The sequence below is a fragment of the Poromitra crassiceps genome (genome assembly GCF_964638095.1).
Source record: "Poromitra crassiceps genome assembly, chromosome: 1".
Classification (NCBI taxonomy): domain Eukaryota; kingdom Metazoa; phylum Chordata; class Actinopteri; order Beryciformes; family Melamphaidae; genus Poromitra; species Poromitra crassiceps.
The window spans coordinates 48,320,201-48,346,113 of NC_139623.1; the positions used below are offsets into that span (position 1 = coordinate 48,320,201).

Here is a 25,913-nt window from a genome sequence, read left to right on the forward strand (position 1 = left end):
CCTCCTCGTGGAGCTCGCGGTCTCTGATCTGCTGGAGCGCGTGCTCGTGGTCTCTCTCAGAGGTTTGTTTAGCTTGCATTGTTTCAGGTACGCCTGTCAGAACGTAGTGTTCTTGAACTGTGTATTGTGGTCGTGCCTCGAACCTTGTGGATGTTGCACCTCGAACCTTGTGGATGTTGCACCTCGAACCTTGTGGATGTTGCACCTCAGACCTTGATGGACCTTGTGGACCTTGATGGACACGACCTTGTGGATCTTGATGGACCTTGTGGTGTGGCTTAAGGGTACATCCCGAGTGAGGATCCACCGGCCTTCTTTATCGCTCCAGTGTGTTCTTCTTTGAGATATTACAGACCCACACGGTGCATGGAGCGAGAGACCCGAGCCCCGGCTTTATGGACCCGATAAAACCGCTGCAAAAAGATAAATGCCGTTCTACTGCTAAAAACATTTATCATGTCAAATAGCATATGGTAGCCTAAGGAGATCACTATAATAGAAAGACTTGCCAAGTTGTGCCATGTCAAGTAAATGACAGTGAGACTGTTACAAAGCTATTCGAATTCGAAGAAATTCCTTCAAGGCGTTCCTGAGATATCGCGTTAACGAGCGTGAAACGGGCGGGTTAAGGTCACAGTGACCTTGACCTTTAACCTCAAGGCGTTCCTGAGATATCGCGTTAAGGAGCTTGGAAATGGTGTTTGTGAGGTCACAGTGACCTTGAACTTTGACCACCAAAATCTAATCAGTTCATCCTCAAGGCCAAGTGGACGTTTGAGGCAAATTCGAAGAAATTACATCAAGGCGTTATCGAGATATCGCGTTAACGACCTTGAAAATGGTGTTTGTGAGATCACAGTGACCTTGACCTTTGACCACCAAAATCTAATCAGTTCATCCTTGAGTCCAAGTCGATGTTTGAGCCAAATTGGAAGAAATTTGGTCAAGGCATTCCTCAGATATCGCGTTAACGAACTTGGAAATGGCGTTCATGAGATCACAGTGACCTTGAACTATGACCACCAAAATGGAATCAGTTCATCCTTGAGTCTAACTGGACTTTGAGGCCAATTTGATGAAATTCTGTCAAGGCGTTCCTCAGATATCGTGTTAACGAACATCGGACGGACGGACGGACGAACGGACAACCCGAAACCATAATGCCTCCGGCCTGGCTATCGCCGGAGGAGGCATAAAAACTCGGACAAGCAGGCTGAGGAACAGTTTCATCCCCCAGGCCACCAGACATAAAGAATAAATAAAAGACACCCAGTAATGACTCAACCCCCTGGGCAATATTCAATATACCGGTACTATATAATATGGGCAAAACCAATACTATGTACGACAACAGATTTGTAATATTGATGAGGATGTTCTGATGTTGATGTACCAATAAGACCCATAACAAGAATGACTGACGTTTACTGATGATGACATTAGATGTTGATGATGATGAGGCAATGATGATGTTGATGATGATGACGGTAGTGATATGTAACCGAACACAACACAGCTCAAGAATTTCACACGTGTACATCGAGTGAAGTATCTGTACCCACAATTCCCACATTTGCAATCATTTGTTTTGTTGTTGTTTTAGCATTTCTTTTTACCTATCTACACTGTACATGGGGCGATAATAGTGGCGAAACTTATGAAAAAAGGTTATTATATATTCTCTATAAATTAGTTAATTACTAGTTGAAATATAGTGAAATTAACTCATTCACCGCCAGTTTAGGACTGCCAATATTTAGCACAGGCCAAAGATTTTCATAATTGTTGGTCATCTTTCAAGACCCACAGTAAATTATCTATTTGCACCAGAGTGATTTGCAATACCTCAAAATGAAGATGTACGTCTCTGGGTTCACCAGGGAAAAAAAAGTGAGCTTTTAGCATGTTCTGTACTCTACTTATAGCCATTTATATACACCCTGTTTTCCCCCAAAATGTCTCTCTGAGAAAAGAAATTGCAGAAAATGGCATTTATGTATTTATGCACACAATCTCATGCAGAACTCGCTCTCAATTCTTTTATTTTGAACTGTATTGACATCAGATATGTAAATATTATTCGTTAGGACACAAATGACAAAAAAAAAATATATATATATATATATACACATGAAGTGCTTTTTTTTTACATTCAACAATACAGTTTACTCGGTGTGAGTGAGTGTGCAGACAGACAGACAGACAGACAGACAGACAGACACACCGACAGACAGACAGACAGACAGACAGACAGACAGACAGACACACACACACACACACACACACACACACACACACACACACACACACACACACACACACACGATCCCCCTTTTAGATTTCTAACCCCACATATGATAAGCAATAACCACGCCCTGTGGCGCTGGGATTGGCCAGGAGCAACACTGGAGGGCACGCAGCCCAGCGATTACATGAACCAACTGAATAGCTCTTGAGAAAGGACAGCGGGCTGCTCTGACTCCCGCTTCTGCCTTGTGCCTTGCTGTTGTGTGTTTATTTTGCACCCTTCCTCGTCCATGTCTCCCTGTCATATCCCCTGCTATCTGATCGTTCCCGTTTTCCCCTCGGCTATTCAACACGTCCTCACCGCCCTCGCAAACTGATCGATCATTTCCTCATTCCTCCGATGATCAAACACATCTCTTGATTACTTTCTCCCAGCTGGCACAGAGGAAGGCGACTCCAGCTCGTGCAGCGCGCCGAGGCGCGTTTCAATGGCGTTTCTCCTGTCTGCACAAGGAAGCGTTACCAGTTTTCTGCTTTTCCTCCTGCTCAATTTCAAAACAACAGCTGCGGTATGTGTTTGTTCACGTGTTGTCTTAGATGATAGGGACCTGATACCATGTGACAGGCTGGGGAAGTGTTTAAACTACGCCCTGCAGTAATAAAAACAAAAACACGTCAAACACGTCATTGGCGGGGAGGGCTATTTCTGATAACACGTCAAAGACGTCATTGGCGGTGAATGAGTTAAGCTTCCTCATTTTTCTGGGACCCCCTGGAAAACCCATGAGCACCACTAGCCTAGTGGCATTAGGTGTCCCAGGACCTCACTTTGAACACCACTTGAGATAGAGCAGCGCTGTGTTGTGTTGCTCAGCCTGCCCTAGATGAATATCCTGACTAGCTAAGTGCTGCTTCATCACTTTACCCATCTGGCCACTGCCTGGTGCAACTCTTCTAGATGAACATCCTGACTAGCTAAGTGTTGTGTTGTGTTGCTCAGTCTGTCCTAGATGAACATCCTGACTAGCTGAGTGTTGTGTTGTGTTGCTCAGTCTGTCCTAGATGAACATCCTGACTAGCTAAGTGTTGTGTTGCTCAGTCTGTCCTAGATGAACATCCTGACTAGCTAAGTGTTGTGTTGTGTTGTTCAGTCTGTCCTAGATGAACATCCTGACTAGCTAAGTGTTGTGTTGCTCAGTCTGTCCTAGATGAACATCCTGACTAGCTAAGTGTTGTGTTGTGTTGCTCAGTCTGTCCTAGATGAACATCCTGACTAGCTAAGTGTTGTGTTGTGTTGTTCAGTCTGTCCTAGATGAACATCCTGACTAGCTAAGTGTTGTGTTGCTCAGTCTGTCCTAGATGAACATCCTGACTAGCTAAGTGTTGTGTTGTGTTGCTCAGTCTGTCCTAGATGAACATCCTGACTAGCTGTGTTGTGTTGCTCAGTCTGTCCTAGATGAACATCCTGACTAGCTAAGTGTTGTGTTGTGTTGCTCAATCTGTCCTAGATTAACATCCTGACTAGCTAAGTGTTGTGTTGTGTTGCTCAGTCTGTCCTAGATGAACATCCTGACTAGCTAAGTGTTGTGTTGTGTTGCTCAGTCTGTCCTAGATGAACATCCTGACTAGCTAAGTGTTGTGTTGTGTTGCTCAGTCTGTCCTAGATGAACATCCTGACTAGCTAAGTGTTGTGTTGTGTTGCTCAGTCTGTCCTAGATGAACATCCTGACTAGCTAAGTGTTGTGTTGTGTTGCTCAGTCTGTCCTAGATGAACATCCTGACTAGCTAAGTGTTGTGTTGCTCAGTCTGTCCTAGATGAACATCCTGACTAGCTAAGTGTTGTGTTGCTCAATCTGTCCTAGATGAACATCCTGACTAGCTAAGTGTTGTGTTGCTCAGTCTGTCCTAGATGAACATCCTGACTAGCTAAGTGTTGTGTTGCTCAGTCTGTCCTAGATGAACATCCTGACTAGCTAAGTGTTGTGTTGTGTTGCTCAGTCTGTCCTAGATGAACATCCTGACTAGCTAAGTGTTGTGTTGTGTTGCTCAGTCTGTCCTAGATGAACATCCTGACTAGCTAAGTGTTGTGTTGTGTTGCTCAGTCTGTCCTAGATGAACATCCTAACTAGCTATGTGCTGTTTCATCACTCTACCCATCTGGCCACTGCCTGGTGCAACTCTTCAGAGGGTACTAGGAAGGAAGGGTGATGGAGCAGAATTACCAGGCTTGAGTGATTTATAGCACTCTGCAACATCATGATAGTATGGTATGTGTGCCAAATAAGCTATGTATAAACAGCTTCAGGAAAACTTATTTTCACACGCATGTGAGGGTTACAATAGTCAGGTTTCAGAGTGACATTGACCCTCCATATGATACAAAAACATATAGATGTGAGGCCAGAAAGATGGGCAGCCAGCGAGAGGATTTGAGTTTGATGAATCTGTTGGATGCATATGCCAAGTCTTATCTCTAGCCCATCTATTTTGCATGTTATGCTGTGTATCATTTTAAAGAGCCAGAAGGGAACTTGCTCAGATTTACATCTTATGGTCAAATGTACGATTACTTTCATTATATATATTTTTTTAATTTCAATAATCATTATGGCTTGTAAAGTCAATATCAAATTATTTATAATTATTATAATTATTATATATTTTTTGCATTTCAGCTACAATATCCATGGCTATCTTTGGTTAGGGGGAAGTCTCCATCATCCAATAGTTTTTACATTATCAACACATTAAATGCGGCGAGGTAACCATTTATCATGATCTAAAATAACATCTAAATACGTGTAAATAAAAAGTGTATTGTAATGATAAGTTTAATACACTTAAACGTTCCTCTGACCCTTAAAAAATGGAAAGACATCATAGGCTTGCTTGGTTATTTTCAAAAGCCTCTCCAACGTTCATTCTTTTCTTTCCCTTGCCCTCTACTCCACAACCCATTCGGCTTTCTTTTTTCACCTCCAGCTTCATCCAGCTTCTCAAAAGATTGCATTCTACATTGAATCCGTAGCAAATAAGATGCAGGGAAAACTGTGGTAGATGTCAGACATTTAAGATAAGTTTCCTATGGCAGCTTCAAACATGAGACAGAAAAACTGTTGCCATTTAATTTGGGATGCCCAAATTTTTAGTTCACATAAGACCACAGACCTTAAAAGTTGCAACTGACAACTAGACGTATGACTCAGTTGACAGGCACACACTCACAATTTGAAATGGGCCGACTGTGTAGCCAATCAGGAATGGGTCTGGGAGAGTGTGCATCCTGATGTCCACATCATGCATACATCATGTTTCTGTCCAGATCATGATGCATGCATGATGTCCACATCATGCATACTGCACAGGCAGTATCAGAGGTTAGACATTGAGAAGCAGAAACACCACCCTGCCCATTTTTATCTTTGGTGTACTGTATGGCCTTTTGAACCGTGATCTCGATAGCAGTTGCTCTCAGCTGGAGAGAGTGCAGGGTTTTACCATACTTTACGATCTACGTCTCTGAGCATGACTGTGATATATATATATATATATATGTATATATATATATATATGTATATATATATATATATGTATATATATATATATGTATATATATATATATATATATATATATATATTATAATATATTATATTATATTATGTTAGGATAATAACTATATGATGATAACTAGGAGCAGTGGGCAGCCACAGTGCAGCGCCCAGGGACCAACTCCAGTTCTTTTGCCAGTACCTTGGTCAGGGGTACTGAGAGGACAGGAGTATATACCCTAATGTATTTTGGTGGTGGGATGAAACCGGAGCACCCGGAGAAAACCCACACGGACACGGGGAGAACATGCAAACTCCACACAGAAAGGACCTGGGACGGAGCGGGGTTCGAACCCGGGACCTTCTTGCTGTGAGGCAACAGTGCTAACCACTGAGCCACCATGCCGTCAACATGGAGCTAGCCAGGCTTCACTCCAGGCAGCCAACTAGTTTCCCGGTAACATTAGTGAGCCTGTGTCGGCTCATATTGTGAACGTCACGTTATTTCTGAGCACATTCATTATTTTAAACTCAGCGCAAATGAACGACATGAAAATATTTATGAAACAAATTTCCATTACTTTTCCAAAACTTTTGGCATTTCCCCCCCCCATAACTTTTCCAGGACCTGGAAATTGTATTTTAAATTTGCCTGACTTTTCCAGGTTTTCATGACCGTACGAACCCTGTACATATATATGCTAATATTGTGTATTTAACCCATTTAAGCCATCCTGGCTGGCGATGGGATGCACAGACGCATAGTTGCTAGTTGGATAACTGCTGTGCCGGGCCACCCCCCCCCCCCCCCTCTTCACAGTGGTGGTGGACATTCCTCACAGAGCTGCAAAGCCGGAACAGAGCCAAGGAGAAGAAGGGGTTTTCAGACAGTCAATTGACATCATCCCCAGGAAGCTGTGGGCAAAAACAACACCGCGAGGAGGAAGCAGCCAGAGGTTCACTAATGGAGGCCGGCTCTCTGTTGTGGTGTTTCACTGTGGCTTGTTACCATCCCTGAGTTATCTGGCCACAAGAGAGCTGAGAGCTCTTCTAACTAAGGACCACAACCTCAACCCCATCGCCTGCAGCCAGACTCAAAGCACTCTGGTGTCTCTCTGGGGAGCAATGTTGTGAGAGATAATTCTATTTCGAGGAGCACAAATGACAAGGGAGGGAAAAGATGGTGTTAACACGCATCAATTGCACAGTGAGAAAGAAGAGACAAGAGTTAAGATTTACTCACCTGGGCGTACTCCCTCTCTACTGCTGCCTTCTTTTGGCTAAAGGTCCTAAAAGAGGGGAAAAGAGGGGAATCTGAATGACAGCAGAACTTAAAGTCACAATGAAATGGAAAAATGATTGTTTCACACCTTGTTAGCTAATTCTCAATAGCATAACGTAAACAACTAATTTTACATCTATCTACTATTTTTTTTCCAGCAATCTCTGTCTGTGATTGTGTCTGTCTGTCCGTCCGTCTGTGTGTGTGTGTGTGTGTGTGTGTGTGTGTGTGTGTGTGTGTGTGTGTGTGCCCATCTGATCGACTTCACACTTGGCGGATGTATTGTTGGGGACCCAAGAACATGCAGTGTCGGATTTGGTGCAATTTGGACAAGATTCAATATTCATAAACGTAGCAGCAGGGTGAACGGGCACTGCACTAGTCCTGGAAATGATGTGTAGAGCACAGTATATTTTGTAATTACTTCATGGCGCACCAGGCAGACATAAAAACCCAGCTACAGTTCTACCCAACCCAGCAGTACTGCGCACACGCACAGTAAACAAAACAACCCCCCCGGTGGATAAAAGCCCAAAAATGCTGCTTGTGACAGGGTAGTCTTAACGCCAGACCCATGAGAGTTCTTACGCTGATACACTACGTTACTGCATGCTGCAGAGCTCTCTCTGGGTCTGATACACTACGTTACTGCATGCTGCAGAGCTCTCTCTGGGTCTGATACACTACGTTACTGCATGCTGCAGATCTCTCTCTGGGTCTGATACACTACGTTACTGCATGCTGCAGATCTCTCTCTGGGTCTGATACACTACATTACTGCATGCTGCAGATCTCTCTCTGGGTCTGATACACTACGTTACTGCATGCTGCAGAGCTCTCTCTGGGTCTGATACACTACGTTACTGCATGCTGCAGATCTCTCTCTGGGTCTGATACACTACGTTACTGCATGCTGCAGATCTCTCTCTGGGTCTGATACACTACGTTACTGCATGCTGCAGATCTCTCTCTGGGTCTGGGACACTTTCCCTCAGAGGGCTGGTTATGGGAGGGAACCGTTCACTTGGCCAGTGATTGGCCAGTGATGGATTCAGTCCTCCCCAATCAGTAACGACTTCGCGATCAGACGACACGGGAGGCACAGCCCATTTTTCGAACCGCTCTCTCATCGGTGCTACGACCTGTCACTCATTCAATTTCAACCCGCCTTCAAAACCAGCAGTGGCTGTGAAGTGGCACAGACTCATATATGTAGTATGCGGAGCGCAACGATTCAACGTAATATTTGAGTTTGGGGAGAGACTAGTGACAGGGTGACTCGATACAAATTAAAAACACAGTTTCCATCCAGTGGTTCATTCAGTCAGATTGATCTGGGTCCGCATCCTTTTCCCCAGGTCATTTAGAGTTGTAGAAGGAACGGGAGCTTCATAGCACACAGCTTGTTCCCTTTCACATCTAGCCAGTCCTAAAAGCAAAACATCAACCAGCAGCTCTCTATGACTGCTCTTCTCTTCCCCTGCCAGCAAGACATTCTTTCTAAAGTGTTTGGATGTTTCCCTGTCATTTCTCCCTCCTCACCCCCAGGCTGCCTGCTTCTTCCTGTGCTGTTCTACGTGACGGACAGTTCCCATGATAAGGTCTGACAGAAGTCCTTACTGAAACAAGTCTCGAGTCATGCACTTCTTAAAGGACAAATCCACCCGGAAATACTCCAGCACTGTTACACCTCATCACCATTAGGTAGGTGTAATGTTTAATTGTATGTTTAATTAGGTACCGTAAATTCCGGACTATAAGCCGCGGCTTTTTTCCCGTTTTTTGGCCCCTGCGGCTTATATAACGGTGCGGCTAATCTATGGATTTTTTCAGAAAAAAATTTCCAAATACAAATAAAATCTCTCTTTTTTAGCACTCTTTCTACCTATAAATCCACTTCTGTTTTAATTTCCTCTGTTGCCCTCTTTTCACCACACCGCGGACACTGTGTGCACTGTCGAAATAAACAAAGGTGTTGTGTTATGTTGTTTTGTTGAAATGTTACGGTAATACGGTAAATGGGAGCTTCCTCAAACAGCCAACAATCCCCTCTGTGCGTGAACCCTTACATATGGTAATTACGGTAAGCAAACGGCCACTCGGTGACCTCCAAAATCGATGGATTTTACAGGTTACACAGCTTCATCAGCACATTTTATGTGCATTGCTTTGCTGCTTGTTTTTTCGATTATTTTTTTGTAAAGCACCTTGAATTGCCTTTGTGTATTAAAGACTTGACATCATTGGCGGAAATCAACCGGTTACTCCTACCGGTTCAAAGTTCATCAGCGCCCGGAATCACAACAAGACCAGCAGTCTCTCTCTCACTTACCATGGGGAAGGTACGCAGAAATTCACACGACGCAGCATTCAAGCTGAAAGCAGTCGAACTCGCACTAAAAGAGGGAAATAGAGCAGCCGCGCGTACTCTGGGCATCAATGAATCGATGGTGAGACGTTGGAAAAAGCAGCAGGAGGAACTGTCTCAGTGTAAGAAGACAAAAAAGTCCTTCAGAGGCCACAAAAGCAGATGGCCGGAGCTTGAAGATTCCCTTGAGGACTGGGTGTTGACCCAGCGAGCAGACGGCCGAGGCGTTTCCACGGTGCAGATCCGACTGAAGGCAAAAACAGTCGCCACCGAGATGAAAATTGAACATTTCAGAGGTGGGCCATCTTGGTGCTTCCGTTTCATGAGACGAAAGGGACTGTCTGTCAGGGCGCGGACGACTGTGTGCCAACAACTCCCTCCCGACTACCAGGAGAAAATCGCAAACTTCGGCGAATACACACAAAGGAAGATCAAGGATTATTCCATCGAACCGGAGCAGATCATAAACATGGATGAAGTGCCCTTGACGTTCGACCTGCCACTCACTCGCACTGTGAACAAGAAAGGTGAATCGTCGATCACGTTGAGAACCACAGGTCACGAGAGAACCAATTTCACGTGTGTTCTAGGCTGCACAGCATCTGGAGCAAAGCTGCCGCCAATGGTGATTTTCAAGCGGATTACGATGCCGAAAGAGAAAATGCCCAGTGGTATCTGCGTCAGAGTCAACAAGAAAGGGTGGATGATGGAAAGTGTCATGAAGGAGTGGTTGTCTCAGTGCTACGTCCAGCGCCCTGGAGGATTCTTTCACCAAAAGAAAGCGTTGCTCGTCCTGGACAGCATGAGGGCTCATATAACCGATTCGGTCAAAGCAGCCATCAAGACCACAAACAGCATTCCAGCTGTGATACCTGGGGGCACGACCAAACATCTCCAGCCACTCGACATCAGTGTCAATCGCGCATTTAAAGTGGCGCTGCGCGTTGAGTGGGAGACGTGGATGACGAGCGGTGACAAGTCATTCACAAAAACAGGGCGCATGAGGAAAGCAACCTTCGCACAAGTTTGCCAGTGGGTCCTGACAGCGTGGAGGAGTGTTAAGACATCCACGATCACCAACGGGTTCCGAAAGGCTGGACTGCTGCGTGATGAAGAGGAGGACGCCGCCACAGCTGAGGGCCTTCAGAGGCTGTTCGATTCCGACAGTGACGAAGAGGAGTTCGTTGGTTTTGAGAGCGACAACGAAGGAGAGAGAGGAGTGGTTGACGAAGCCACCCTGAACCTGTTCGTTTCCGACACTGAAGTTGAGGACTTTGCTGGTTTCAGTACGGAGGAAGAAGAGGAAGACGAGGAAGACGAGGATTAGTGACTTTACTTTGACTCTGTTTACAGCCGTTTGCTGCACCTTCACCTAAAAGATGAAGACAAGGATTACGGTACCTGGTTTTGTTGGCAGCACCTTATCCTTTTGAGGATTGTTTTTTGTTTTCCAGTTATTTACTGCACCTTAACCTTTTGAGAATTGTTTTATTGTTTACAGCACTTTATCCTTTTGAGGATTGTTTTATTATTATTATTATTGTTTTATTTTTTATAGCTACGGTATTTATTTTGTTGAAATGTTAATAAATGGGAGCTTCTTATAGCCTATAGCCTACCCTACCGTAATGCTTGTTTTGTTGAAATGTTAATAAATGGGAGCTTCCCCAAACAGCGATCTCTTTCCCGACATTCCTCTCTGTGCACGAACCCTTTCATATGGTAATTAAACATCAAAACACCCGCGGCTTATAGTCCGGTGCGGCTTATAGAAGAAAAAAATAGTCAATTTTGGTGCTGCGGCTTATAGACCGGTGCGTCTTATAGTCCGGAATTTACGGTATATGCTATTTGCACCTGTACGTCAAATACGTCGAATTCAAAATGTTTAAGTACGTCCAAGTATGCACATGACATGTGCACCTATGTGCAGTGAATATGCCACTGTCTCTGACTTGTCTTATCACTCTACTGCCTTATTGCTTGTTGTGTCTCTTGTTGTTTTTGCACTCATATGCCCTGTTATATTTGTACTATGTTGTAAACGGAGTTCACAGCACAAGAATTTCACACGTGATACTTGTACTACGGAGTGACAATAAAAATCTTGAATCTTGAATCTTTAGCCCCTTCTAAACATGCAGTGGAATTCGGATCATAACCAGCTGCTAGCCGGTCGGCCTGCATGTTTAGAAACAATTAGCCGCCTTATGCGCACTCCCGCGAGTGCGGATCATGACCATCTGAGCCCCTAGTATAGGATCCACATTATTGGAAAAGCGGCTGTTGTTTAACACTGGCAGCTAATGTTCCAGATCATGTCTGACTGGGCGTGTGTGGGTGTTCATGACGTTGCTAGCGAGTAGGCGTGTTGTAGATGGCGTCGTTGCCCTGCGACTGTCGCAGGATAATAAAGCCGGGGGGAACCTTGCTGCTATCGCTTCGCTTGTGAGTAAACACACCAAGAACTTGAAAACAAACGAAAGACGAACGATCAAGAAAATGGCTAACTGGAAGGACGAGGACGACTTTGAATCACAACACGTGTTTTTCCTGGATGCAAATTGGCTCTTACTCGTACAGGGCTTAAAAGCATATTTGCATCCAAACAATCAAGATGAGCTATAAGTGCAGACTTTCAGCTTTGAGGGTATTTACCGTAAATTCCGGACTATAAGACGCACCGGTGTATAAGCCGCGGGACCAAAATTGACTATTTTTTTCTTCTATAAGCCGCACCGGTCTATAAGCCGCGGGTGTTTTGATGTTTAATTACCATATGAAAGGGTTCGTGCACAGAGAGGAATGTCGGGAAAGCGATGGCTGTTTGGGGAAGCTCCCATTTATTAACATTTCAACAAAACAAAACAAAAGTCAGGTCACTAATCCCCAGACAAAATCACACAACAATAGGCTATATGTGCAGCAAACCTGTAACCAGAGAAGTCAAGTCACTAATGCTCGTCTTCCTCTTCTTCCTGCGTACTGAAACCACCAAAGTCCTCATCTTCAGTGTCGGAAACGAACAGGTTCAGGGTGGCTTCGTCAACCACTCTCCTCTCTCCTTCATTGTCACTCAAAACCAACGAACTCCTCTTCATCTATAGCTGTGTTTCCATTACAGTTTTTCGCAAAAGAATTGCGATATTTCTACAACTTCGACAATGTACAATTGCGACTTGTAGGCGTTTCCATTGAAGTTGCGTTTGAGTGATTCCCCGTTGCAGCAGCTGCCACAGTGATTACGCACGGGGATCTGCCCCATATCCCGTCCCCTGCATGCTCAAATCCAACCAATGGTCAATGGAAATCCCAACATGAAGTTACAATGCATATAAACGAGCCTGATTATCAATTCAAAAGAAAATGAGTCGCAAAATGTTGCTGGCTGCGTGAATGCAGTCAGCGCGACAGGCAGAGGAAAAAAGGTAGCCTAATAGCCTACAACTGGTCCGATTTAGAGATGGAGGGGGGAAAAGGCTGATTTGGTTGTATAATTGCACCTGAAACGTGTGCAATGTATTAGCCTACTCACAGTCACTGTATTCACTTCAGACAGCACCACCGCACCAGTGTGTGCTTTTCATCCTCTCATCTCGCCGCTGTGCCAAATGCGCGCACACAGGCAGCCTGCTGTCACCATGGACCGATTTCTGCCATTAAACATTATCTAATTTGCCCGGCTACGCTTTTGCACAACACTCGTCTTTCTGCTAGGTAGCGTTGCTTCAAAGTTTTCCACTTGCTGCGGAGGTTTTGACACGGCTATCGAACCTTACTTACCAAACTTATTTTCCGCTCCTTTTCCAAGGGATAATATGGGTCACATGACGTGCAAATGCGAAAAATGTGTTTCCATTACACTTTTGCGATAAACTGCTATATCGACACGTCTGAAAAACCACCTCATGATCATCTACTGCTCGTTCTCATGCTGTCGAGAACGAGCAAAGCTTTTTTTTGGTGAAAGAATCCTCCAGGGCGCTTCTTGTTAACAGTCCGAGTGAGTGGCAGGTCGAACGTCAAAGGCACTTCATCCATATTTATGATCTGCTCCGGTTCGATGGAATATTCCTTGATCTTCCTTTGTGTGAATTCGCCGAAGTTTGTGATTTTCTCCTGGTAGTCGGGGGAGGGAGTTGATGGGCTTGTGGCCGTTTGCTTACCGTAATTACCATATGTAAGTGGTCACGCACAGAGGGGATTGTCGGGAAAGAGATGGCTGTTTGAGGAAGCTCCCATTTACCGTATTACCGTAACATTTCAACAAAACAACATAACACAACACCACCGTTGTTTATTTTTACAGTGCACACAGTGTCCGCGGTGTGGTGAAAAGAGGGCAAGAGAGGAAATTAAAACAGAAGTGGATTTATAGTTAGAAAGAGTGCTAAAAAAGAGAGATTTTTTTTTTTTTTTTTTTTTTTTCTGAAAAAATCCATAGATAAGACGCACCGTTATATAAGCCGCAGGGGCCAAAAAACGGGAAAAAAGCCGCGGCTTATAGTCCGGAATTTACGGTACATCCAAATCAGGGTGAACAGTGTAGGAATTACATTTTCTACATGTGCCCCCCTTTTTAAGGGATCAAAAGTAATTGTACAAACTGACATACATGTAATCATGCAACCGTTCCAAGGGTTCTGAAGCATTTGACTGAATAAGAGCAGATATTGTCCGAAACACAGCAGTATCAATAAATACAAGGGAACCAGTTCCATTGACAGTTATACATGCCCACGCATGTATAACTAACTAGAACTGATTCCCTTGCAATTATTGATGCGACTACTGACAACAGCAGGATGAATTCTGACATGCAACATTATCTGCTCATATTCAACCAGATGCTTCAGAAGTCATTGGATGTAAATTCCTATGCTGTTCACCTGGTTTAGATGTAAATACCCTCAAATTAAAGATGGAATTCTGCAATGAAAGCACATCTTCATTGTTTGATTTCAAAACCATGGTGGTGTACAGAGCATTTTAAAGTAATTCACTGTTGACCTGTTGTCATGAGGAGATGTCACATGTACAATCTTTTATATTCAGCTGATCCACAGAACACCGGCAACTGTAGTAGAAATGTAGAAAGTTTATTGAAGAAATACAAAAGCAATGAAAACAACAAGCAACACTGACTAACATTGTGAGTTGCTAGCTCATGACGTCATGTGCCGTGTGTTATTCAGATTCAGATTCATTTATTTAAAGAATGGGACATTGCACATTAATGAACAGTACAGCCGTACAGTAAATATGCCAGGTTATAGCCCAAGGGCTAGTTTCCACCTGTAGTCCCATGGCAGGTTGATGTAATCTTGAAAAGAAAAAAATGAATAGTACAAAAAGTTAGTAAAACATAAGGTGAGTAAAACACACAGAGCATGCAGCAAAACATGACAGACAATATGTTAAAAATGATCACATTGCTGGTTTGATCTGAGCCATAGTTTCAACTGGCCTTTAAAGGTGGCGAGACTAGGGCATTCTCTAATAAAGGGAGGTAGATTATTCCAGAGGGTGCTTCCCATGAAGGTTATGATCTCACCTGCATTATATACCGCAGGGGGAGAACAGACCATGAAATAATAATACCGTGATACAAGCATGAAAGTTGGCATGAATACTCTCTATAGGTAACTCTTCAAATTTGGCCGATTGGCCATTTGAAAATCCAATATGGCGGGCATTTTTCAAGATGGCCATTAAAATATCCAAGAAAATACTGATTTTTCCCTATAAAACCTAGACTATTCACTAGATTTTGGTCAAACTTGGCAATTTCTTATGGTTATGCACAAGATGGCTGGTCAAGGTCATGGTCAAGGTCAAACTTTGCCTATTGTGACCTTGGCCCAATCCCAATTCCTATCTTAACCCTCAATCTTAACCCTCAGTCTCAAAAATGCGCACTCCCGCGAAGTGCTAGTGCTGTCCCGATTCTCACTTTGTTAAGTTAAGGGTCGAGTTTGAGGGCTCTACGGCCCTCAGTTTTGAGATTTTCCACGACCACACTTGGCAGTGAGTGCGATCCCAGAATCCCTTGCGTGTCATCAGCCAGATCCATTCAGATGGAAGATGGCGGCGAAAGGAGGAAAAAAGTAGCCCTACAAAGTTAAGTATTTCCTTGTTAATAGAGATGTAAAAATTACGATAACCATTGTATTAGCTTAGTTTAATGTCATTTTATGGATTTCCGTTTTGGAATCCTAACAACAATTGTTGTTGCTAACGAGTGGGGGCTAGAATGACCGTGCTTTCCGACGTGAGGGCTGGCTTGACTGCAGTGTTTAACTGCAGTCAAGCCAGCCCTCACGTCGGAAAGCACGGTCATTCTAGCCCCCACTTGTTTTGTGGTGCGTTGCATTACACGTAGGCTGTATCTTGATAAAAACAACTCAACAACGACATTATCACCGAGAATTATGGCATTTCGTAACAACGTTAACAATCTTATAATATAATAATAATAATATGGCTTGACCAGCACGGCTACTGACTATCGATAGTTTGCAACAACAAATGTGTTAGGCTCCAAAACGGAAATCCATAAAATGACATTTAAACTAAGATGATACAATGGTTATCGTAATTTCTACATCTATATTATCAAGGAAATATTTGTAGGGATGCTTTTTTCCTCTTCTTTTGAATTGAGAGACTGGATCCGGAGCTTTGGCATATTGCTGCCCCCCACAGTCTGAAGACGTATCTGCCTTTAAGGGCTGTCCCATTTTAAAGTCGCAAGATAGCCCTTAACACTTAGTTTTGAGGGCTACTAAGATTGAGGGTTGAGCTTGAGGGTTAAGATTGAGGGTTAAGAAAAGAATTGGGATTGGGCCCTTGTTTAGTTCTGAGTCGACCGATTACTGACTTTTCCTTGACTATCGACCCGATTTTGATTTCATTAGTGATTAGAAGTTGACACAAATTTCTTCTTGCTGTTAAAGGTTGTTAGCATTCACATCCACAGAGTTCTGTGCAGACAAGTCCTGATCTGAAGCATTTGTATCTACCTTTGCAGTCCTTCTTGCATGAACACTTCGTCAACTCCTGGCAACTTGCTGCAATTGGTGCAAGAGTTGTCCAACAAATTTGTCATGTGTCTCCATCTTTTGCCCATCCATAGTCAGCAGGGGACTTGATGTCTGGCTGAGGGTCAGTTGCTTGAGCCCAGATCATTCCTGCCTGATAGGCTGCACGCTTGACCTGTTCTTTAAGGGCTGCCTGTGTCGGTGGAATTGACTCATATGTTCTTTGCTTGCGTGCAAATAGATCAAGCCTGGCCTCGTTAACATTAGTGGTGGCACTAGACCTGTCGTACATGAGAACAACAAACCTTTCAAGGACTTGGATGTCTTCATCATCCACTGTTACTGGGTACTGACTCAGCTTGGCAAAGGTCCTGCCAACTTCACCAAACACATTCCACATCTGCCATGCCCACTTTTTGCCCTTTCCACGAAAGGCCGAGACGACATCACATGGTACTACGTGGTACTTTGCTACAGGAGCTTTCTTCTCTACCATCTGAACATGAAGCTCTCTTCTGAGCTCTCTGCAGCTTTGTGTTGTTGAATAATAATCTGCAGCTCTCATGGTATTTGGCCTGATTCTTTCTCAATGTATTCTCAATACCAACACCTTCATCAAGTCTTGTTGGATCAAAATGTATGGGTAGGGCATTGAGTGATTGAAACAGAGGAATATTTGTGGCTAGTTTGCTGTAGCCATCATCATAATTTTTAGTTGGATTGTCTTGAGGTAATTTCAGGATTTCATTTTTGTCCTCCTGACACAGACAACACTTGGTCCAGTTTGTGTTCCATTTACAGGTTTGTGAATCCATCTCGTCTTGATTGAGGCCGAGGGTTTATCCTTTTACCACCCTGCACATATGAATGCACACTTTTGTGTATGGGATACGACCAGGTTCGTGCAATAGCCCTACACCTGGCCCGATCGTTCATCCAGCCTCCTTCAAGTCCCGTGCGATCTGTAGACCATCTGGATAACTTAAGTCCCCCGTTATCCTTGGTTTCGGCTGTCCCGCTCTGGCACGTCCTGTCAATTCAGGTGCATCTACTTAACTCATTGAGTGCCAATGACGTCTAAAGACGTCAATTCAAATAGTAACGTAGAGTGCCAATGACGTCTAAAGACGTCAATTGCGTTTTTTGACGGTGGGACGTGGATCAAAGCCTGATGCATCTCCTGTAAAAATATGGTGGATGTTGAAGGTGTATAAACTATTTTACGGACCCATTAGGTGGCGACAGTGCTCTCCAGATTAGAGAAAGGTGAGGAAAAACAGCAGAAGAAGCCCCGTGATGAAACGGAAACCGATGCATGCTGGAGCCAGAGCCGTATAGATTGCTCTGGCTGGAGCTAACGTTAGCTGCGAACAGCAGCCAATCCGCTCCCACAACTGAGCCCCTCTGTCTCTGCTGCATAGTTTCTCCACACGATTAGCTGCCAGAAAAGCAGCACCCGCCAAACCATTCTCAGCAGTCCGGTTTGACTTTTCGGTGTCGCGCTGGGAGCCGGCGCACAAAAATGGCGGAGCGCTCCGAAAATAGACGCTGGGTGCGTGTTAGGCTGTGTGTTAGTGTGGGGATGAGTTTCTCCCAGCTCCGCCGGCATGCAGGCTGTGTGTTAGTGTGGGGGTGAGTTTCTCCCAGCTCCAGCATGCAAGCTGTGTGTTAGTGTGGGGATGAGTTTATCCCAGCTCCATGCAGAGATTCGTCGCATGACGGAGGTAGCAGAGATTCGAGCAGAGCCACCAGAGACACTCCCACGGAGGAGGAGTTTGCAGTTGAGGGGGGTGGGACACGCAGGGCACCACACAACTACACCACGTCACTACATCAGAAAATATTAGCTTCAGAGTCAGTGATGTGCTGAGAACTAAAGAACGGAAAATGATATCAATAAACTTTTTTTTGCTGATGATACAAGAGAGTCTCATCGTTCTTTGGGCGTGTTCGGTGTTTACATAGTAATATCACACAATATTCTGTGGGCCTCGAGAAATCACTGAAAACGCTCTGAAAGGGCTGGCACTGGGAGCATCCGTTTTCCAAAAGTGGCTGGCACTCAATGAGTTAAGCTTTGAGGGACTGTTAAGCAGAATTTGGGACACTAAGACAGTGGTTCTCAAATGGGGGTCCGCGGACCCCCAGGGGTCCGTGGCACTTTGCCAGGGGGTCCGCGAAAAGTTTTCAGGTAAAAAAAAAAAATTAAATTAAAAAAATTAAATTAAAAAATAAAATGCTACATGTTACTTATTCCTTCTCAAACTACTTCCTACATGGTGCTAGTCTATCAAAATATCTTGGCTGTCATTGATTGTGTTGCATAGTGGTTTTCTGTACTGTTGACAAATTGTGATATTGTAAGTCGCTTTGGACAAAACAAAAGCGTCTGCTAAATGACGTAATATAAATTTAATGTAATAAAAAAAAAAAAAAAATTGTTCAACAAAAATAGTTTATGCTTTAAATCTAAAATGGTTCATGGATTACATTCTAATAACAAACCTATCAAATTAAAAGTCAAGCACGTTACCGTGGAAACAATTAAGCTTAGCCCAAAATCACAAATCAGAATGAGGGGGTCCCCGGTATATTTTCTATCTTGTAAGGGGTCCTTGGCTGAAAAACATTTGAGAACCTCTGCACTGAGTATCTGCAAGATACTGAGAAAAAAGGCTATTATTTATCATGCTCATTAGCGGAAACTGGACCCCATGCCGAGTCTCACGGCAGCGGTGTCCTGGTAGTGTGCTGACACCCACTCTATTCTAACATACGATAAATTTACATTTAATGAATGATAACATAAGCAGATGAAGATGAAAATTTATCACCAATACCACATCAAACTGTATTCCGAAAGCCATAAAAATAGTCAAATAGCCTATGTTTAAACATTTCAGAATTATTCTCATTGGCATTAACTCATTGAGTGCCAATGACGATAATCGTCGTCAATTCGATTAGTAACGTAGAGTGCCAAAGACGACGATTGTCGTCAATTGCGTTTTTTGACGGTGGGACGTGGATCAATGCCCGATACATCTCCTGTACAAATATTGTAGCTATTGGAGGTCTATAACCTATTTTACAGAACCCTTAGGTGGCGACAGTGCTCTCCAGATTACAGAAAGGCAGAGAAAAAAAGAGAAAAAGTCGTTGGGGAAACGGAAATCACATCGCATCCGTATGCATCGATATGCATGAAGCATAACGTTAGCTGTGCCTGCAGCAGCCAATCTGCTGCCACAATTGAGCCCCTCCGTGTCCGTTGCGATAGCCCATCCGCATGATCAGCCGTGGAGTTGTTATTATTCTCAACTGGAAGCATGGGAGCCGGTGACAAACACACGCGGAACGCTGTAAAAAAGCTGGATGTCGCGCACCCTTCACTGTGCACAGCAGCAGAAAGCCACCAGAGACACTCCCACTACGAGGGGTTTGCAGTTGAGGCGGGGGGGGGGGGCACGCAGAGCAGCACACAACACCCAGACAGACCCAGACAGCAGGACAGGATTGGCAAACGCAAGCCAGAATATCCGATGCCCACCAGCAGCAAATCAAGACCAGCAAGAAGCTGCAACCAGCAGCGCACGCAGGGGCCAGCGCTGATGGTTGCAGCTAAAAAATATTATTCTGCCAAACAAAATTCCCTGGCCTTCACTGTTTTATTGAAGGAAATTATTTTTGAGGTGTGACTACATTAGAAAATATTAGCTTCAGAGTCAGTGATGTGCTTGAAATGTTTAATTTCACAAAAGGCTCATTATCTCAGCTTCTAGAAAAAAATGGCTGTTTTTGGTTAAATCAAGCTATCTTCTCCGGCTCATAACTAATAGTCCAGGCAAAGTAGCGTTTTACGACAAACTAATTGTAAAATAATTTTTTGCAGCTTAGATCATTTCTATGAGGTGTCCAGAACAACATACTAAAAGTCCTAAGAAATCCTAGTTGAGGAAATATGTTTAATTCTCATCAATCCAAGATGTGTGCCAGTAAGGCCAGACAACAATACACCCCAATGGGGCTATTTTTTTCCTTTACTCCTATCAAAACAAAACTTTATACAATGAAAGTATCCATGAAAAGTAACATTTTTTGTATTACAAGTTTCTTTGAAAATGAATTTGAATATGCAAATGAGCTATACACTAATCGAATATACTGTAGGCTACCCAAAATATACCCGCATAGGAGGAAGGAAAAAATGAAGCCTATCACAATCAAACCTCACACAGTGAAAGTATACATGAAAAGGAACTTTTTTGTTTTACAAGTTTCTTGGAAAAATCTATTTTAAATATGCAAATGAGCTCAACACTAGGCCTAATTGACTTGTCCAATAAGCCATAAAGTCACAAGTAAAACAGGGGCCAAATAACTAACACATTCATGTCTATTCAGTAAGTTAACCTATGCATAAACAAGATAAATTTGAAGTCACTTGCCACACTTACCTGGGTCACTTGCCACAAAAAGACTTATATTGACCTTAAGAATTGATTGCACAATCTTGCCTCCAGTTGCTTTCTAAATTATTATTTTTTATTTGCGAACAAGCCTAACCAGATAGAAATGTCTAGTTAGAAAGGAGTTGGTGGGAGGTACGGTGGTGCAGTGGTAAGCACTATCGCCTCACAGCTCGAAGGTCGTGGGTTCGATTCCCACCTGGGACGATGTGAACGCTGAAGGAATGCGTGCCCGTCTGCATGTCCTCGAGTGCCCACCGCCCAGGTGGGGTCGTCAAAAGGGCCTTTCTGTGTGGAGTTTGCATGTTCTCCCCCGTGCCTCCCGGGGGTTTCCTTCATATAGGAACCCCCTTCACAAAAACATGCAATATCCTGGTTGCTAATGTGGTTCCTCCTCTGGTCGTTAAGGGCGCCTGTTCAGAGGGAGGGGAACTGGTTGGAATAGCGTGAACCTCCCACGTGCTATGTCCTACCGGTGAAGCTTCCTCTGGCAGGTGAAAAGAAGCGGCTGGCTGACTGCCCATGTCTCGGAGGAAGCATGGAGCCAGTCTCGGCTCTCCCCAGATCGGCAGAGGATGGAGTAGCAACCAGGATTGAGAAATCAAGTGAGCACTAATGGGGGATAAAATGGGATAAAAAATCGGGAAAATTAAAAAAAGAAGAAGAAAGGAGTTGGTAACTTAAAATGTTCCGATTGGGTTTCTAGCCTAGATATTGCTGTTGCTAGCTTCTCATAAGACTGCAAAGCTACTTTACAAACGGTGGAAGTCTGATGTGTGGCCCGCCTGGTCTGAAATACTTACTACAAAAATAGAAGCAGTTTTGGTGTCTGGCAAAATTATTTAAAGAGCTGAAAAGTCTGGAAAGTGTGTCTATCTGTTTTTTCATCTGTCTTCTGTGTGAGAGTGAATCGTTTAGTTGGTAAGAATGACTTCTGCCTGTTATCTCGTAATCTTACCAACAATACCAATTATTTGTAAATCTACCAGCCCAAAATGTAATCTCACCACGTTACTAATGACTAAGATGGCTATTCTGACTTTCTGTCATGTCATTAGGTTAGGCTTGTTCGCAAAAAAAAAAAAAAAATTTAGAAAGCAACTGGAGGCAAGATTGTGCAATCAATTCTTAACTCATTGAGTGCCAGCCACTTTTGGAGAACGGACGCTCCCAGTGCCAGAGTTTCAGAGCGTTTTCAGCGATTTCTCGAGGCCCACAGAATATTGTGTGATATTACTATGTAAACACTGAACACGCACAAAGAACGATGAGACTCTCTTCTATCATCTGCAAAAAAAAGTTTATTGATCCCATTTTCCGTTCTTTATAGTCCAGGCAAAGTAACTCATTTTGGAACCAAAAAACAAACTAATTGTAAAATAATTTTTTGCAGCTTAGATCATTTCTATGAGGTGTCCAGAACAACATACTAAAAGTCCTAAGAAATCCTAGTTGAGGAAATATGTTTAATTCTCATCAATCCAAGATGTGTGCCAGTAAGGCCAGACAACAATACACCCCAATGGGGCTATTTTTTTCCTTTACTCCTATCAAAACAAAACTTTATACAATGAAAGTATCCATGAAAAGTAAAAAAAAATTGTATTACAAGTTTCTTTGAAAATGAATTTGAATATGCAAATGAGCTATACACTAATCGAATATACTGTAGGCTACCCAAAATATACCCGCATAGGAGTAAAGGAAAAAATGAAGCCTATCACAATCAAACCTCACACAGTGAAAGTATACATGAAAAGGAACTTTTTTGTTTTACAAGTTTCTTGGAAAAATCTATTTTAAATATGCAAATGAGCTCAACACTAGGCCTAATTGACTTGTCCAATAAGCCATAAAGTCACAAGTAAAACAGGGGCCAAATAACTAACACATTCATGTCTATTCAGTAAGTTAACCTATGCATAAACAAGATAAATTTGAAGTCACTTGCCACACTTACCTGGGTCACTTGCCACAAAAAGACTTATATTGACCTTAACACATTCACTGCCAACCGTTTTTTTTTTACTGTAGGTAGCTTCTGCCAAAGGTTTTTTTTGAGGATTCTGGCTCATCTTTCAACAGCCGAGGATTATTTTCTGCTAGGATTTTGTGGACACAAAATATCTCAAAAGAACTAATAGAATGTGTGCTTTCTCTGTCTAAAAGAGTTAGTTTGTAGAGTTAGTAGTTATGTATGCATTAGCAGTTGAATACAGCATGGTTTCAGAGATTTTTTGAGAGTTTTGAGATAAATGGATTTTTAGAACCACCTCACGTGCCTGTGATTATGGGTGCCCTTGGGCAAGCGTGTATAGACCAATTATACGCCTACGTCACAATGACAACAAACAGCGTCAGATGCGCAAGACGGAGGCAGAAAGACAGACTCCGCGCAGCCCTGTCAAGTAGTTTTCCAGTCGCCCGAAAACTATTCGAGCTAGATATGTCTTCGTGTTGTACAGTGGGATGCCAGAATCGGAAAGCTATTGTAGGAGAGTATTCGGGTAAGCCTATTCACACTTAGTTAATAAAATAATAAACGATAGAGCCAGGCTGTAACGTTATAATTCACCTAATTCTCCCCACATATCCTGTTCTACGCAACTCGAGGGAACATACACAGCCTCGCACACACGCAATAGAACACAACACAACACTGAACAGTCTGTTACACTATTTACAAAGCAAGGACTAAAGTTTTACCGAATCCCGTCAACTCATACTGCTTTTAATGCTAACCGTAAGTGTCTTTGGTTGCAAGCCGAAAGAGGAAATCGTAAAAAATGCCCGACTTTGCAGTGCTCGCTCATTTCATATCAGGTAAACTGTAGTAGGCTGCAGCCACATCGCTCGGTTAGTTAACAACCAAGTAACGTTAAATAATGTCATTATTGAGTTGAACTGATTGGAACGAGGACATCATTAAAAATGCCCGACTTTGTAGTGCTCTTCATAATCAGGTAAGCTGCCTGAAACTGTAGGCTGCTCAACATCGCTCGGTTAGTTAACGGACCAAGTAACGTTACATAATGTCATTATTGAGTTGTGTGCATTATCAACATAACAATATATCTTTGCAAGTTACAGAATAATTATCTACGCTATCCCCAGTTATAAAGGAATGCACGATATGTATTGCTGGCCATAGGCTTGGCCAATTGACAGCGCCAGTGCGTATGGGTGGGTCTGTAAGACATATCCCATTAAACAACGTTAATTTCGATGCATAACATTGCTTATCACTAGGCGATAAGCTGTGGTAGTAAGCCGAGAACTGCATTTTAAAACTAAAATATAACTGTGTGTTGCAGATGGGCACAGAGCAGTCCTGACAGCGGGGCTTTCACACAGTTCTCGCTGTCTGTCAATGCAAAGCTGACGGCTTTCTGCCTACACGATGCGCGCGCAGCTCAATGTTGACAAGCTGTATAAGGGGTCTATACTGTATTGTGTGTGTGTGTGTGTGTGTGTGTGTGTGTGTGTGTGTGTGTGTGTGTGTGTGTGTGTGCGTGCGTGCGTGCGTGCGTGATTCGGTAGAACAGGCAGAACAGTCACTTTAACGATTTATTTTTGGCATCAGTGAGCCATCAGACATCTAAACAATATCGTTCTGAACATATAGTTCCTCCATAAGCACCCCCTCTCCTTCAAACTCCTCCCTCCGTAGGTGTGTCTCTGGTGGCTTTGCAGTGTTTGTCTCACAGGCGAGTTTCTGCTGCCTGCCTGTCTGTGCTGCTGCTGCTGGCGCAGTCTGGATTAGACTGTAAAATCGGGCTCGTTCGTTTCTGGGTTTTTGGTTGTGAGCTTTGATGAAGCTGCATGCGATTCTTTCTGCTGGTGTTTCAAAGTGTGTTGCACCCATAATCTATTAGGGCTGTTGAAACGAATTTTGATATTCGAATATTATTCGAATTTAATAATTATGAACGAAATTCGATTATAATTTTTTTTTTTAACGAATATTTTTTATTTTATTTTTTATTTTATTTTTATTTTTTATTTTTTTTATTATTTTTTTAGAACACTAGAAGAGTGACAAGTTCTGACAACATACTTGAAGAAAAGAGTGTTAACTGAAGTTGACTGTTGAAGCTGCTATACTGATGTAAACCTACCTGTAGCTCTTAAAATGTATGTTCATTCATTGTTAACTGAAGTTGACTGTTGAAGCTGCTATACTGAATGTAAACATGTAGCTCTTAAGTGCAATACGTGACTGATTTTTTTTTTGTTCATGGCTCATTGTTGTTTTGGCAAAGTTTACTTATTTGTTTAATGGATAGGAGCTCAAACAAAGGCTGTGTCTTTTTTTATTATCAATTATTTTATTTTAGCATTTCAGACAGCACCAATACATCACTGATGAATATTAACTAAGCTCTGGTTATCTGACCTATTTTCTAATGCAATGAATGTACAAGGAACATGTTTTCTTAAATAAACATCATTGCTGGACTATTTGTGATAAGCCTAATATTATTTTGAATATTCATCCACCATTCACTTTTCCATCTACATTTGGTAAAATGCTTAGAAAAAGTTTTACTTGGTCAAACCCAAAGATTCAGCTATATTTAGAATCAGAACATAACATAAGAGAAGACAACAATTCACTCAGACCAAAAAAAAAAAAAAAAATTTTTTTTAATTCAATTAAAAATTAATTAAAATATTCGAATATAATTCGAATATTAAAATGTATAAAGCACTGAAATTCGAATTTGATTATAGAGGGAGATTGACAGCCCTATAATCTATTATGCAAATTTGCAATCCCCCACCGCCAGCTCCGAGCGCGAAAGCGAAAGCGTTTTCGCCAATCCATTTTCATGAGAATGGCTTCCTCAAGCGGCTGTTTTTTCTTGGCTTTCTCTCGTCTGGAGAGCACTGTCGCCACTTAGTGGGTCGGTAAAATAGATTATACACATTCAATACCTCCAATATTTTAATAGGAG

At 42.9% G+C, this 25,913-nt stretch overlaps 1 protein-coding gene across 1 annotated transcript in view; it reads right to left on the bottom strand.

Moving 5' to 3' along the window:
- LOC310788322 (F-BAR and double SH3 domains protein 2-like) overlaps window positions 1-25,913 on the bottom strand; it is a 142,894-nt gene that overhangs the window by 98,917 nt on the left and 18,064 nt on the right. Inside the window, exon 2 of the mRNA XM_083649893.1 lies at window positions 7,040-7,085. Within this exon, the coding sequence (XP_083506019.1) occupies window positions 7,040-7,085 (46 nt within the window). The remainder of the gene's footprint in view (window positions 1-7,039; window positions 7,086-25,913) is intronic.